This window comes from Thunnus thynnus, chromosome 5 (assembly GCF_963924715.1).
Source record: "Thunnus thynnus chromosome 5, fThuThy2.1, whole genome shotgun sequence".
Classification (NCBI taxonomy): Eukaryota; Metazoa; Chordata; class Actinopteri; order Scombriformes; family Scombridae; genus Thunnus; species Thunnus thynnus.
In genome coordinates this window covers 9,635,846-9,653,190 of record NC_089521.1, presented here as the reverse complement: position 1 = coordinate 9,653,190, position 17,345 = coordinate 9,635,846, and the positions used below count along the sequence as shown (strand labels likewise).

General features: G+C 39.4%; 2 protein-coding genes across 2 annotated transcripts in view; one reads left to right on the top strand and one right to left on the bottom strand.

Moving 5' to 3' along the window:
• The window catches only part of si:dkey-246g23.2 (solute carrier family 66 member 2), a 55,333-nt gene extending 41,361 nt beyond the window's left edge, over positions 1–13,972 (bottom strand). Inside the window, exons 1-3 of the mRNA XM_067589074.1 lie at positions 13,815–13,972; positions 9,047–9,302; positions 8,310–8,443 (exon numbers count right to left, since the gene is read on the bottom strand). Coding sequence (XP_067445175.1) covers positions 8,310–8,443; positions 9,047–9,255 — 343 coding nt within the window. The 5' untranslated portion in view covers positions 9,256–9,302; positions 13,815–13,972. The remainder of the gene's footprint in view (positions 1–8,309; positions 8,444–9,046; positions 9,303–13,814) is intronic.
• Positions 13,973–14,258: 286 nt separating this feature from the next.
• Positions 14,259–17,076, top strand: hsbp1b (heat shock factor binding protein 1b). Its single transcript, XM_067589075.1, has 4 exons — positions 14,259–14,451; positions 15,709–15,775; positions 16,011–16,137; positions 16,482–17,076. The coding sequence occupies exons 1-3, from the start codon at positions 14,407–14,409 to the stop codon at positions 16,133–16,135; spliced, it is 237 nt and encodes a 78-aa protein (XP_067445176.1). The 5' UTR covers positions 14,259–14,406; the 3' UTR covers positions 16,136–16,137; positions 16,482–17,076.
• The last annotated feature ends 269 nt before the right edge of the window (positions 17,077–17,345 follow it).

Here is a 17,345-nt window from a genome sequence, read left to right as displayed (position 1 = left end):
TTAATGAGAATAAGACCCTTGCGTGCGTCCATGATCTTTTCTGCCACTATTCATATGGTGGCAGAAAAGATCATTGTTGACCTTCTGCAGGCTGCCACAAGCCACTACCACTGCCCTGACATGGAAAATACAATACAATCTTAATTTTCTCCATAGGGGTAACACAGTGAATTTGTATTTTATACAATTTGTATTTAATACAATTTTTGGTGTGTGGTTATAATAATCAAACCAGTCATGCAGGCTGCAGTTGCACAGTGTACCAGCAGCTTGCAAAAACAAAACAGCCACTGACTCAGAAGATACAAAGACAACGAAGCTACAGGGAATTCAATTTACCCTCCCTACTTGTGTGAAAAGTGCTGACAAAGAAGGTCAAACAATGTTAATGATATGGAGGTGGTGTGGTTATGCAAAAGTACAAAGGCTTAGAAAAATATGTGCTGCTAATTATGCTTTCAGGCAGGGTAAACCAGGGCAGGAAACTAATTTCTTCCATCGCCTACAAAGGTGCCATCCCAGCGAACACATAGAGCGTATGAAATTACAGGCTCATATGTGTCATTATGTGTGTGTCATTTAGACAAACAAAGTCCGATGTGCTTTAATGAATTAATTAATATTACTTTGACAATAGTTATACTGGAGCTCAACCAAAACAATCAATCACCTCATATGTGTGATCTGTTACCCCTTATGAGAAACAATACTCTTTTTTTTTACAGAAGACATTATGACATGTAACCAAAAACCATATATAAAAATAAATGTAGTGAGATGTGATGTCAAACATTGGTTTACATTGGAAACGGTTTAAAGCCAAGACTTGCAGCTTATGATTCCAGTTGGAGCAGAAAATCTGTTTATTCTTTGAAGAAGAAGCTCCGAAAGTCCTAGACAGCGCAGGGTCCAGAGCCAAGGAGAGCAGCTGGCAGGTTAATTGTCAGTTCCAGCTGTCAATCAACACCGCTTGCATGTAACGATAGAAAAAGCACAGATTAAAATGATCAAAATAACAATGGCTGAATTCCATTTAGCTGCTTCTCTTTCAGTGGCCTGGTATTGTGTATGCTGTCTCACCGTCACAGCTTACCATGACACTTGAATAGAACAGAGCCATCGTTAACATTATTAATAACACATGTGCTTTTCCTACTACAGTACCAGTCAAAAGATTGGACACACCTTCCCTTGAATGAAAAAGTGTGTCGAAACTTTTGACCGGCACTGTATGACAAGTCAAAGTGTCTGCTTTGATGAAATGTTTTAAAGGAATCTGGAATAATTGTGCACACAATGGGAAAAACTGAGAAATCTGCTGTTATTCTGACTTTGTTCACCCTTTATCCCCAACTGCTAGCCTTGTAGCCACTCCGGATAAATAGTCTAAATTAGCTATGTTTGCTGTGTGAGGTATTTGTAGCTGTTAGTTAACAAGTGAAAGCGGATATGGCTCCTGTTTTAATTCGCTGAATTGATTCTATTAGTGTCAACACTGGAATTTATTTAGTTGTAACTGCTCATGATGTTAGCTTTGCAGCCATGTTTCCAGAGGTTTACTGAAATATCTGTGGTTCTTCCTGCCAGATGGGAGATATAGCTGTCAGAAATCCCTGATATCTTGGAATAACAACTCAGAGGCTGATATGAACAGTTTTTCCCACTCGGCTGCCCATAATGACATAATGTGGTGCATCCCAGCACGTGCTACCTCCCTGATATTTGATATTGATTCCCGATTACATGCTTCCATGTTGAAATGATACTGAGCCTTCTAGTTTTTGAGGCTTTAGTCATATTCAGGGTACTTTTAAAATGCTATAGCTGCATTATTTAAACATGTAGTGATATATATCAACATCAACCATATAGGTTGAACAGTATACTGTAGGTTGATATTGATATAACCGAATATTTACCACAAGATGAGCCTGGTCTTTCGTCGACTTAATGGGTGCTCTGAAGGTATTGACTTCATGTTCAGTTAGCAGGCATTTGGCTGGCCTGATAGTCTTTATCAACATGTTAGACACACACACACAGACACAATCTACTTAACCACTAAAACAGATGTGCAACATGTCCTGAGACTCTCACACACACTCACACATACTCAGTTATAGTACACACACATAACAGATGGGTACACATATCCTGACACCCTGTCTCTTCAAACACACACACATTCACACACACCTGTCAGGTTATATGGCGGAGATGGATGGTGATAGATGGTGTCTGTTTGTCAGGTCTTCTCTCAAGTGTTGGTCTAATGAGGCGACACACTGTCCTCACTGACACAACCAGTTCAGCGGGGTCAAAGACAAGTTCATGAATTACTAACCCATATCCATAAATAACTACAAGGTATCGGGGCAGACCCTCAGAGAGGGACTGAGAAATTTGCTCAATATCAAGTTTTCCATCAGAGAACCGAGTTTCCATTCTGTTCCATTCTGATGTGACTTTTTCTAGACCAGGTGGGTCAATTAAGCCAACATTCAGATTCACACTTAATTGTGAAATGTTTCACAAGAGGTTTCTTCATTAAATTGTGTCCTAAAACAAGAAAAGTATATTTGGGCAATGAACACCTAGTCTGGAGAATATCTGCTTTACTCATGTATGAATAATTCATATCAGGACATGAGAGCGACATGTTGCTTTAGCCATCAGAAAAAAGGGAGTCACTCCTCCATCTTCTTCTTTTAATATCTACCAACATGCCACCACTCCTAACGACTCTTACACTTCAGACACACACGAGAAAAAACAATACCCCCTTTTATACAGAGATCCTGCAATACTGCCAAGAAGACGACCCGTCCTTAGACTGGCTTTGCTTTTTTACAATGAACCAAACAAAGCCAGCATAATGCCGCCCCCGCATGTGATTTTAGATAGCATGCCAGAATTGCGGAATCAGAGGTGTGACGTGTAACACGGCAGCGTGGGCATCTAGTGTGACTGGCCCTGCCATGCTGGCTGTCCCTTTTACACAGACGTCAATCCGGCAATGCGACTACCTCCACTGCCAGCTTAATGGTGTAACAACAATGGCCCCCTATTCCGTGTTCATACATTTTACACAGAATGGTGAAGCGGAATAACAGTGAAACATTCCCGCCTTGAACAGGCTGTGTAAAAGGAGCTATACTTCTGAAGGTAATTACAAAACTTATCTTTTGTTGAAGAAAATGCTTTCACATTTTGCTAGAAAAAAAAACAACTTACAAGAAAAAAATTATCTCCACAAATACTCCCTCAAAGCAGAGGCATGTTATATACTTCCATTCTTTAAATATTCTGCTCAAGTAATCCAATAAGCTCAACTGTTAATAAACCACCTTTCACCTACCTGACTTCATTTGACTTGTTAATTAAACTCTTCTGTTATCAGGGGTTTAATTAAACACACTTCAAGTTGAAAGTAAGCAGAACACTTTTCTTTGTGTTGTAGGACATGTAAATGCAATTTGGTTGGGTTGCATAGTGTCTGTCTTTGTGTCCAATGTGTATGTGTGTGTATGTGTGTGTGTGTGTGTGTGTGCTTGTGTTTGTTGCTTGTGATTCATTCTGATTTGCAGTGCTGCCTGAGTGTTGCAGATAAGAGTGAGTGGCAGAGTCATCATATACTGCACTGCACCACTCAGTGATTTCGTTACTGTGACACTATATTGGGTCAAAGTCAGAAACAAATGCAACACACATATGCACATATATATATATACATACTTATAAGTACTCTCACCGTTCTGGCCTAGGAAAGGAAACTCATACACAGAGAAAAGTAAAACTAAACAAAAAAAGCTCACATTGTTGTCTTCAAATGTTATTAAAACACATAAACCTAGGGAAGTGCAAATATCTTTCAAAATGATACAATGACTCAGGGTCACAACACAACTAATATTGATCCAATGATGTAATGTAGGCAGTAGCGTACTTAGCCCAAGAAGCAGCCTCAGGAATGGATGGGAATAGATGTAAATGTGGTCCAATATGTCAAGTGGAAGCAGAAAAGTAAAATATTCTGCTTTCCTTCAAAAACTACTGTCAAGTTGTTATCCTTGAGGAAAAAAATCACTGAGCCCCAAGCAGGAGTAATGTGTTGACTGATCAATTGCGAATTTATTTAAAGGATACTTAGAATTAATTTTCAGTTGTCAGACAGCCTGAACAATTCAAGGTAGTTACCGCTGCTCGGTGTTGAACAGCAGAGAACTGAGGCTGTAAAGGACAGCTACGGTGTTATTCTTGCCTGGATAAATAAAAGCAGTATAAAAGTTCATTTTGCAACATTACAGACAACGAATTAGGCACTAACTGAGCACACAATCTTTAAACAATTCCTGTCACGCTTCCAGTGTCTGCTCTGTGCAACCTCTCCTGAAGAGGTTATCTAGAACAAATTGAAATGGCTTTCACCATTTGAGTGCTATTGGTTTTAAGGATGACCGCAGGGTCAACACCAGCTATCAAGAGTCCCATCTCTTCCTCTGGTTATGGTCTGGTAAGCTCTCGCTGGCTCCCACGGACAGGATGTTAAATAGCAATTGTGGCTCTTCACTCGGTGACTCATGAAGTGGTGTTGTAGGCGAGAGCTGAGAGTGTTGGCTGGTTAAATGTGAAAAAAAAACAACAACAACAATGTAAAGCATATAAACTGTATGCACAGGTTACGAATAAAAAATATCTTAGCAGTTGAGATAAAATGTGTTTAAACGGTCAGGTTTAGCTATACCAGCTCCAACCAGTAGAGGAGGATGTTGTTCCACTGTTTACTGGATATAATGCAGTTCATCATATTATGCTCAAACTTACTTAATTCCCATTAACATCATACTAGAGGTAAAAAAAAAAACATAAACACCTTTTCACTTGTCCAAAGTCCCCCCCCTTTCATTGCACCATGCCTGACACTTAGCTTGAGGTCACATTTGCCTTTGAACATATTCTCTCTTCTCTCTCCCTTATCAGCCTCCAAATCCCTGTATCGTGAGGTCAGGACTGTTAATATGGCACCCTGTGGCAGCCACTGGAAGTCACTGCAAAGTCATAACTCTGAGTCAGCTCAGTGTAGAAACCATAACAAAGACTTTGTGGCAGTGGCACACGTGCTCCAATTGTATTACCTAACCCTAACCCTTTGGCCATGATCCAAAAGACCACAAAGCCAGGAGTTTTTAAGTAGTAGCTGAGGAATAAAATTCAAATTGGCTGTTTAACAATGCTGCACGGAAACTGACACAGATAAAATAAAAAAAACAGCCTCTGTTTTTGCTGACTTTTCATCGTGTAATTATAGCACCATTTCTGTATTAAGGCAGGATAAAGTAGAGCTCGTGTAGAGCACGCAAATGCACACACATACACTAACTCATAAAGAAAAAACACTTAATTCACCAAGTGCATACAAACTCATTAAAGATAATGAAGGTGACCTGGCTAGAAAACTCAATTCCATTCTAATCATGTTGATTCTCTCTCAGCCAAAACAGCCAAAAGTCAACAGGGTTCAAGTCACGCTGAGGTACAGTTCATGTATAAGCCAGAATGCGAAACACACTCTTACAAGTGGGACGTGCACAGGTCATGATAACATCATTACTTGAATTCTTGCATTGTTAACAAGACAGGACAGATAAAATACCTCACTGATACATGAGCGTGTAATAACATTTAAGCCAAGCTACACGAAACATTTTTGTCCTAAGAAGGCAGTGGAATAGTTCACTTCTTTCATACATGCTAATATGGTTCTGCCTTCACATTGTTCTTCATTTTCCCAACATGCATCGGAAAGGCATTGTTGCCTAGCAACGACTGTAAACACCTACATTTTGTTGAGGAGATCGGTACACAAATAAAACGAGGAAGGAAACAGCAGTTAACGAGTATGTAAGCAGACCAACTGGGTTGAGGGAGAGGGGACGATCCACGTCAGGTTTGGATGCAAACCAACAGGCCCAGTGTGAAAAAAGGCCTAAATGTGATTCTTTTAAATATATTAACTGTCAAAGCATTCAGAATGGCTGCAACGATGCATATTCAGTTGTATTTAGCAGAAAAAGCTCTGTGCTTGAGAGTGAACATCAAATAAATCAAAGCAGCATGCCAGAATCTGAGCACATTGAAATCACTGAGTGGTTGAACAGAACTGGACCCAGTAAACATACTGTATATCAATGATACATGAAATGCATATAATGAAAAAAAAGAAAACCAGAACAGGCCAGAAACCACAGACTGTAACAGGTATTCAATCAGCAGCGTAACTAGTAGTCGCACAGACAACAGTTACACCTTTACTTTCAGTTTGTGTTTCTTGTCTTTAGGAAGTGGAAAAAGAGGTCAGTAAGTAGGAGACAGGTGTTGGCAGGCGAGCAGCAGGATTGTAGATGACCCTGTTACGCCACACATGTACTTTGGCAACCTCAGATGTTCCTTCTGAAAGGAGACGGAGACGGGGAAGGAAGAGGAGGGGAAGCAGATGAAACAAGAACAGAAGGACAGGAAGAGAGAGAGGAGGAGCAGTGGAGGAAAGTGGGAAACGAGAGGGGAGAAGAAAAATAAAGAACGGGGAGGCATGCTAGGCGGGTAGCCGAGACATGACAGGAAACAGCGCAACGTGAAATACGCTCAGGAATAGTTACATATTTGGAAATCATGGCGACACGTGTCTTGGGGAGAGGAAACTAACTGCTTTGCATAGAGACGACCCTGATCTGCTGGAAAGACTTAGCGATGGATGGATGGAGGGAGGGATGGAGGGAGGAGTGGACAGTTGGGACCAAAGGCTGTTTTGATCTATTCTCGTCCTGACCCCACCATCCCCCATCGTACTTGCACTCTGTGAAACCGGACCTCAGGCCCACCCTTCTGTGTGGGGGGCTTACTGTGAGAGGGTGGTCACGCTGTGTTTTAGTAACCTGAGTCATAGCGGACAAACTCGTATATGTAGATTTGACCCCTGGGCTTCTGGGCTCTGTTTTCTGTTTAACATAGAGAACACATGGCCTGCAGGCAGACTTTCTGTCCGCTGTATTTGCAACATGTGTACAAATAGTGAGCACAGATAGATATAGAGCTTATGAATATCATCTGCCCTCGGAGAAAACAGACAATCCACCACCACAAGTTGTCATGAATTATTTCATTTGCCATGAAAAAGTTTAAGCGTGGGCATTCATGATAAAAAAACAAAAACAGGGCTGATGATGAGTAATACACCATCTCTTTTCTGAGACAATAGAAGCACAGATGCCTAATATAAAGATGATCATCAGTCTCATGTCAACAAAATCAAAGCTTACTTTAAAGGAATTGCCACTGACAGCAAAACACACACATATTCTGTTTTTCATTGTAAAGAAACATTTCTCTCCCCACAAATCAGTTTATGTAAACAGTTACCATAATTTACGTCTTTAATAATGCATTCTACTCTGCGATCCATCAATCAATTTCACTCCGTTGGCTGTTATCTAATAAAAACTGTATTAGATTGAATTTCCGTCAGCCCATTTGCAAAAGCAATCAACTCGAGTGTCTGTAAAAAAAAACACAATTACCCATAAAAGTCAGCACCCTATAGAGTGACCCTGAAAATAATCTTGGACAGGCTCGCTTACTCTGCACTTGTTGACATGAGTCCCACAATGCACAGTGGATGCTGATATTGGTCTTCTTAATCTTAGCCCTCTTCATCCCCTCTCCAATCCTCCCTTACTCTGCACCAATGCCTCATCCATTTCCTCCCTTTATACCACACACACACACACAGACACACAGTCGTGCTTAGAATAGACTAATCTCATGTGTGACCGTACTGCGACTCATATATCCATAGGACATTTCTGCTTTGCCTTGCACTTTCTTACATATCTTAATATCTAAGAAACCATTATTTTCATTTCCCCTCCGGCTTTACCATTACTAGCGTGCAGCAGCATCCATTTTAATGTCTAGACATGCAGCCAAAATGTACTATTCAATCTAGAATTACTGAAACGAAAATCTGATAAGAGGAAAATAAGTGAGGTAAGAGGTAAGGCATATTGAAAACAGCAGCCTTGCCATTTAAACTTTTCCAATGGCCCCCTCTTTTGGCAAGAAGCGGGAGCTGAAGCACTCAGCATGTAAACTGCTGACACACAGAAGGTGTATGCTGGATATGTCATTTGATACCCTGACAGGATTTGTAATTACCGTAAATACACAGCGATAGTGTTGCTGTTGTCAGGTATCATTGTGTGATTAGTTATGACTGTCGTCAGTCCAGATGATTCCGGTACAGAGCTGGTTACCTGAAAGTCGGTGTTGCTTGGTGCTCACTCGGTTGGTGTTTTGGACTGTGCAGCAGAGGTGGAGCATTGCAAACATGGTGAGGATCATCACCACACTCTGGAGCAGCAAGGTGAGCTCAAACTGCTTCCCTATCCTGCAAAGACACAGCCAAAAATACCAATTACATTGCAGAGTGTACATAACAGATAAATACAGTATAAATGACAAATGAATATTGCATCAGCAATGAAATCAAGAACAAATAAACAAGGAATGTAAACACCACAGTTAGTATACAAGATTCTAATCCATTACATGAGTTTCATTACAGGACATGTCATACAGGGCAGAAAGACCTTATAAATAATACAATGTTCTAACCAGACGCTATAAAGAAATTATTACACTTCCTCTCCCGTCCCTCCGACCAGAACAATGACCTGTGCTCCCTGATGTGTAAAACCATTTTAAAAGAAGCTTCAAACTGAACAGCATATGGCTCTGATTATATCATCAATCTCATTTTAGTCTGTGATTTTATTCCTCTTCCATTAACCTCTGACACAAAGACTGATCTGAGGGATGACTTTATAAATTGCCTGTGACTTCCAAAAGGCAAAAAGAAAAAAAGCAAGAACGTAGACAGAAAAATAGATAAGAAAGACAGGCAATAACGCAAGTAATATGACAACACAGGCCACAATGCCACAAGAACACCCTTGTATTTTTAACACTTTCCTCTCTCCTGCATCCTTACCAGAAGAAAATGCGAAGGATGTTGGCTATGAGCAGCACCAGACAGACTCTGGTGGAGAAGCCGTCAGTGTTGCTGCTCCTCTGGATCTCTTGGTACTGGGGCACGTAGGGCAGGGCTCCCCCAAACACCATGAGGCAGGACGCCAGCCAGGACAGCAGCGTCCACGAGCCCCCCATGTCCTCCTCCTGCAGAACCACCTCTGCATCCATCACACCAAGCGAAGATCAGGGGTGTCCAGGTGATGTAGGGGTTGCACCTGAGAAGCAGAAAGATGATGGGATTTATCTGAAGTGTCTCTGATGGCTGCTCTGAGGTAACCGGACGTCACTACCAGGGTCTGAAATTAACATTCCCCAAGTACCACATTCTAAGGTGATTACATGTAAATAAGTATTTAACTCAGTTATGTATGGGCCAGTTTGTTTCCTGCTGTTTTAAATCACTGGCCCTCCTGACTGAACAATGCTCTCTCTCACCACAACAAAATCTAATTAAAGCACAATGGCTGGAGAAGCCAAACTTATGCAGACTTTTATATATTTTGAGGAAAATAAAATGTAGCCTATATCAAATATTATACTAGTCTCTTAAAGGTAGCAGAAATGACTTTTGGGTTCATTTTTGATGTTAAAAAGGTCCGCACTACACAACAGTCTATAATATGCACATCAGCATGACCAACATACACATTTCAGTCATGTGCCACGTGTTACTCTGCCTGCTGTGCATATAAACAATGTTTAACTAATATGTAAATGCAGGTTTACATAGTAGTCAACATGTGTTAATGTTTTTCCCTTTAACTTTTTGTTTGAGATACCACCCCTTGGAAATCAATCAGAAGACAGAAACAGGCCTACTGATTGATAAATATGTCAAGACAGACATAAACATTTTAATCATTATTGTTTAGTAAAATGCCAAACATTTAGCAATCAAAGCTTCAAACTACTTGATTTTGTGTATATTTCGATTGTTATGCACCATAACACCGAGGCAAACTCCTTGAATGTGCAAACTAGAGCCCGACCGATATATCAGCCAGCTGATATTGGCCTATCACAGATATATCGGTATCGGCGTATATGTTGTGTAAAATGCACCGATATTTGTTTTGATTTTTTTAAAGTTATACAAGCAGCATTTTATGCATATTTGAGAATTTTTCTTAATTCAAGTTTAATATATACATACGTATGTTTTTTTTATTTGTTTTTAAACTCATAGTAATTTATAATTATTATAACAATTCCCAGTGATGTTTACTGTTTCAGTGCACTGATGCCATTTTATACAATAAAGGTTAATGTTAAACTGTAAAATATCATCCATTACATAGTTTTGTGTTTGATAACCACATTTAAGGGATCATTGCAAAAAAATGTGCATTTATGTATATATTCTGTATATATAGGATTATTGGCCGCTAGATTGATGTTGGAATTTTTTTTACTCCCTAATATCAATATTGGCATCGGCCCCAAAAACCCAGTATCAGTTGGGCTCTAGTGCAAACCTACTTGGCAATAAACCTGTTTCTGATTCTGAAAGCCTTTTTTTAACAAGCACATAAAATAAAAATGAAATAATTATAATAAAAAAGTGAAGACAATTCCTAGTTGTAACCCAAATGCACACAAGTGCTGTATATGCACAAACACTCAGACGTGTTATAGGGTAAACGTCCCTATTAAGCTCACCAAATCTGCTTTTCAGACATTTTTAATATATAATGCTCCAATTTAAGTGAGAACATTTTCATTAAAATGAAAGTCCAATCTCTCATTTGGAGTGTCAATAATTCATTTACACCAACTTCTAAATTCTTTTTTGTTTAATTTGTCAAAATATGTCAAGAGTCTGGCATGGGCTTAATGGGTACCTAACATACCCTTTAAGCCCATGGGTGTTTCAAATAAGCCCACTTCATGATTTGTTGATAAATAAATATATATATTCAAAAATCTTAAGAATACAAATCTGTTCAAATCTGTAATCTCTTAGCTCTCAATAGCTATTTTCATTTTGTCTCCACTTCAATCCTACGGCCTGTAAACGGCATTTGAAATAGGCGTGACCAGCCATTTAGCTGTGTTGTCAACGCAGAAAAAGCTAAACTTAGGCTACAACAAGTCTTCTTTGGAATGAAGCCAAAAAAGTATTTACGAACAAAATCAAAATTATAGTGGAAATTATTCTCATATACTTCATCTTTCAATATGTGTTGTCATTTTGTCTGTATCTCTATTCTATGGTGTGCTGCTGGCAGATGTGCTGACACCTGAATAGTGGTTGTATTACCACTGAATTATTGACCACCACCACTAATATTATACGCAAATACTGCACTCTGCCTTCCTGTCTGCCACCATCAGTGGATCACAGAGGTAGAGCACACCTCTTTGATGTTTAGAGCTGCGAGAATTAGTCGAATGATCAATTAGTCAATCAATGCAAAAGTAATCGGCAACTACTTTGATAATCAAATAGCTACTTTAGTCATTTTTTAAGTAAAAATTCCAAACATTTGCTGGATCCAGCTTCTCAAATGTGATGATTTTATGGTTTTCTTTGTCTTCTGTGATGGTAAAAACATTTTTTGAAATTTTATAAACAAAACAACAAATTGATTAATCAAAAAAAATATTCAGTAGATTAAATGATAATGAAATTAAATGCTGGTTGCAGCCCTACTGATGTTGACATCTTTACTAGAGCCAAACAAATCGCAGTGCTGTAAACAAACAAAAAGATCCTTTCTAGTTATTTTTAACATATATGGATTGATTAATAATATTCTAATAAGTATATACTTACAATTTTAGAGACACAAGCAATAATATAAGCTTTCACATTTCAAATAAGTGTATGTATTAACAGCCACATAGAAGGACTGAGATGACAGGTGACAAAGAAACAGAAATATCCTACAGAGGGAGGGTGGTAGGCAGGTACTGGGAGCACTGCAGGAGTGACCTGGGTGGGAGGTGTCAGTATTAGCTGCCACAGTGCAGAGATAACAAGTCAACATTCGAGTCAGTGTCTCCTCCTACTAACTGACTTTTCTCTTGACAATGATTTCAGTGCAGCTTCTTCACTCTGAGAGTTCACACAGTAAACACATATTATTACCAGACTGTCCTGTCTGCATAACAACTAGCTCGGGTATTTAAACACTCCCTAATCCCTAAAATCGGGGTGTTTTAATGCGTAGTGTTAGCAAGCATTCTTAGGAAATAATAACATCAGTTACCACAGGGACAAGCTTAATATTTCCCTCCTTCTATCGAGCAATCTACAGATTAAATAAAGTGGTGAGGCGTGATTCTCGTGTGACTGTACAATTCATCTTGTAGCTGTGTAATAATCATAGTGTCAAATCTCAACCACACGGCCTCTGTATATCTTCTAAACGCCTTTGTTCCCATACCTATTTGGCAGCCAGTGTCAGCTGACAAGTCATACATTATAGCTTAGAGTCAACACTGGTTGAACACTAAAAAGTACCACAGCAATGACAGCATCATAGACCTCAGCAACAGGTTCTCAGGGGCTGACGATTTATCACTCTCATGGTGTGACTGCTGATAATATTTCAACGCTGCAGTAAATGCAGCTGCACTTGATGCACCGAGCTGAAACGTCAGTGGTAGTCACAGTGGGAAAGTCATCCGGAACGGGAATAGGGTCTAATTATCCATTAGACATCTGTTATTTCACATAAGTCAGCTGTAAGGGTGTAAGGACACACGACAATACTAAAGCCAAGACCTCACTGCTGTGGAGGACAGAGCAGCGCAGATGGAACTGGTGGACGGAAAGCTGACTCTAAAGTTATTCATTCCTCTGTAGCAACACTCAAAGTGTAAACATACTGTGTGGATGTAAATAGATTTTGTCAATGGTTAACTGTACATATACATATATCCTATTAATACACACACATAGTTTATTTACACTCAAATTACATTTATATCAACAATGGTATTTATACTTCTATTTATATTCTGCACACACAGATGCAAGCACATAGTCCACCCCCACTACACAGAATCTTTGTTACCACCCCTCTCTTTCTTACACTGTTATGTTTGTGTTTATGTTTATTGTTTAATGTTTATTGCTTTTTCTGTTGACAACTGGACCACACTGAATTCCATGTACTTGCTAATAACTGGCAAATAAATGTGATTCTGATATGTCTCTCTGTCAATTCTATAGAGATCATTAACAATACAAAGTGAATGCCTGCAGAGTAGGGTCCTTTTGTGTTTTACAAGTTTCCTTAAGTTAAACATTATTCAGAATTTAACAGTCCAAGACGTCTCCTGCAGCCACTTCTTACTGCCTGCTGTGAAGAGTAAACCATCACACCACTAGCCTACAAGCTTTAGGACACCTCTAGTACACTGTGTTATGTAAGCAAAGCATAGCTTAATGGGGTTGGGCCAAAATGCCCGAACTTACAGACATCAATTTTGGGCTATAGCAGCACAGCACACGAAGAAACAGCTATTACAGAGGACATACGTTGTTATAAATTAATATCATACTAGGTTTAACGTTGGTAACGTGGGTAATGTCGCATCCACAACTCTGAGGTAAATAAAAACCAAAAGCAAATATCCTCTGGCAAAGTTTGCGTCTTGTTCTAAAAGACTTTCAAAAACCGCGTTTAAAGCACGCACAAACCCCAACAGTCTGATTCTGTGTTAGTAACTTTATGTCTTACAGGTAAAAGCCATAGACAACTTCCAGCTTTCCTTACCTTCATTCACGTTCCTTCACCTTATCAAAACACAGACCCGCACATTCACACGACTTGTTGCAGCGTCAGAAACACAAACAGAGCTCCCTGGCAGCTCCAACTTTTCAAATCCCAACTCGTTCACAAGAGAGGAGGAGGCACATGCACGCGCAGGCATGCACGCACGCACGCACGCACGCACGCACACACACACACACACGCACACACACACACACACACCCTTGTTCAGTACTTTTTGTAGCACAGTCGTAAATTAAACATGTAGGTCGTTGAGGCGTGCAAGGATGTAGCCTAACTCTGGGGAATAAATGCTATGAATGAATACCGTGTAGGGTCTTCCTGAGGCCATGAGGGGTAAACTAAACTACAAACTACTGTACAAGCCGACCCCCCGTTGAAAACTCAATGTCCCACATTTCTTTGCACCTTGATACAACTCTCGCGAGACTACAGGAACAGCTGACTGTGTGGTGGGTGGTGCGAGCTGAGAGACTGCTATCTATTTCTAACAGTTACAAAGCAGATAGTGTAATAATCGGTAGACTGCGAGCTTAACTTTAATACTGCTTAGGCACTGATAATCATTCACACCATGGCTGAGACGGATCCCAAGTCGGTGCAGGACCTTACAAATGTGGTGAGTCGTGATCGCGACGGCAAGCTAGCGTTAGCTATATTAGCTTAGCTAGCAGTGTGCAATAAGAGTGCTAACGAAGGGAAGCTATCTAGCAAGCTAACGTTAATGTTTCCCCGAGTATAGTGCTTCTGTAACGTTTAATACTTATTTGGGTATACAATAAAAGGAGTAAGTATATATATAAGTATGAGTAAGTAGTATAGCTGCGTAACCTCATGTAATGGTCAGTTGCTCTTGTTACCAAATGACATCACAAAATCACAACCGATGGGACCGCATAGCATTACATAAACAACTTATTGCAGGGCAGTGATGTTTGAGCAGAGACGCTTGCGCTAAGAAAACGTTTTCTATTGCTAATTCATTTTCTCCATTATATTGAATAATGGTGTACAGGTTCACTGATAAAAGCTTACATAGCTTTCTATTTATTCTATTGTAACGTTACGGCAGGTAGGTGAGGTAATGTTTCTGACAGTTGCCATGGAGATGAACATTTGATAAAGCGTTAAGCTTCCAGACTTTTAACAATTTACCTGTGATAGTTGATGTTGTTGTCTAAATGATTTTCATGGACTTTTTATTCTTATACATACATTCTGATATTTTTCTATGCACTGTGCATTTATAGAAATTGTCGAATTAAGTTTAGAAAACCTTTTCAAGCGTGGGACGCACAAATATGTATTTTAATGATGTATTTTAAGTGTAAATAGTCTCTTGACATTATAATACTACTGCTTTGAGACTCCTTAGCAGCATAAACCAGTTGTAGTCAGTTCAGGTTTTTCCCCTTTCGTAGAGTCATAAAACAGTTAAATCAGTCTATATACTGTGTGTCTTAAGGGGAAATGATAAACCATTAATATGGTTACATGGGAACCACTTTGGACCCAACTGTTAGACTGTGAAGCCACGTTTTGTGATGGCAGGCAGAGAATGCTCAAATACATAGCAATGTGTATTTATGGTGCTTTTATTGTTCTGCAGGATATTCTGGTCACAGTGAATTAAAGAATCGTCTCCCGTGGTTACTGAGCTTTTACATTGTTGTCAAGGAAACCGATATTTCTGTTACCATCGTCCTTCTGCCTTTTTAAAAATCATTCATAGACCACAGGCACGGTGCATTAGGGTCACAGTGCGGTTTTTTTCAGTGGCACAGGTATTGTTAATAGTGGACAAGCCACAATATTATAGTGGTATCACTTAAATTCTCTTGTTTCACTTACAGTGCGTCTGTTGTTTATTTCACAGGTCCAGACACTGCTGCAACAGATGCAGGACAAGTTCCAGACCATGTCAGACCAGATCATCGGGAGGAATATCCAAACAATCATTTAAAATGACAGCAATCAATTGTTCATTGATTTAAATGCATTAAGATCCGGAAGAATTGTAATAGTTTAAATCTCCTGCAATAATAGATTGATGTTTCAGTGGGGATTTCTTGCATTCACTCAGCATTTTCCCTCCAGTAGTGACTAACTGACCAAGACATAGTTTACCTCATTTGTGAGATTCCTCATTTTAAGTATGTGCCTTAACTGCTTCTCCACTCGATGAGATGAGCACGCGTATTGATGACTTGGAGAAGAATATTGCTGACCTGATGACCCAGGCTGGTGTTGAAGAGATCGAGGCAACACCGGAAAAGGCTAAAGAGGGTCAAGGCTCATCATGAAGGTGAGACTGAAGCAGCAAATCCATCATCTCTGTATCTTAAGAGTTTCTCTTCACACTCTGCATTTTGCACTGAGGTCTAGGGTTGTGTCTGTATTCCTAATCTTGCGAATATATAGATATCAGAAGATTGACTGTCTTTTGACACTTACAGCATTTATCTAAATGTTAAACATCTATGAAATAATTCCACCATCATTCAGTTTTATATCATCTGCTAAACATCATTTACAGAATTCTGCAGGTGTTTAAGTAGCAAAACACATGATCACATGTATAAATGCATTCATGTTAAGTCTCTTTACCGGCTTACTGAACGTGAACCTTTTTTTCTGTCTGTCTCACAGGTTCCTAAGAAGCAAGGCGTGAAGTCGGGTCCTATGTTCAGGAGCAGCAGACTTAAATTCTGAAAATGACTTATATTGATTTGGTGTGTCGTTGTGTGATATGCTTTTTTATATATTGAATATTGTGATAAACGGTTACAGTTATGTAATGACTTGAAAATTGGAACGTTATTTGTAAGCTAGAATAGTGCGTTATGCCCTTCAGAGCTTTAAATGCTCTTGTGCAGGAATGCAATTTATGGATTTTGTGCACCGACCTGGAGGTTATTTTGCTTCCATCGTATGTCATAATTAATTCAGTCCCATGAGGGGATGGCTGATGGAGACATTTTTTTGCGCTAGCCTGTGCTGAGTACACCTTGCAGGCAAAAGGGCCAGTAAAATCTCCATCCCTACCAACATGGGAAATGGGCACAGTGAACATCTGAAGCCTGCAGTGTTTTACAAAAAGCGGATATTAGAGGTGTGGGATGCATTCCAATTCTAACAGATTTTCTTCTATTAAAGCTATTTAATACAATGCGGTTTGTCATGTATTGCATAATAAATATTTGGCCAGGTGCTGAGTGAATTTTTAAAAATATCATTAACTGAGGTGCTCATAGTGTTCTTCTGTATTTATTTTTTCCAAACCAGAGTAGTATTTTCTAATGCAAATTACCTGGAACATCTCAGTGTTGCATGGATTTTATTTTTTTGGTTAACATTGTTAAATGCATTTGAGCGACAATTTTGTATCACATATTCAGGTCAACTAAAGCTGAGAAAGTAGGCATCTGTCATTATGGTCAATTAGATGTTTAATTGAAATCCTGTATATACATGGAATTGGAGGCATTTGCATCAATGTCTACTTAAAAGTAG

Coding starts and splice junctions, on each gene's coding strand:
- hsbp1b (XM_067589075.1), top strand. CDS start 14,407: ATGGCTGAGACGGATCCCAAGTCGGTGCAGGACCTTACAAATGTG. Junction 14,452..15,708: donor TGCAGGACCTTACAAATGTG/GTGAGTCGTGAT, acceptor TTTATTTCACAG/GTCCAGACACTGCTGCAACA. Junction 15,776..16,010: donor AGACCAGATCATCGGGAGGA/ATATCCAAACAA, acceptor CTGCTTCTCCAC/TCGATGAGATGAGCACGCGT.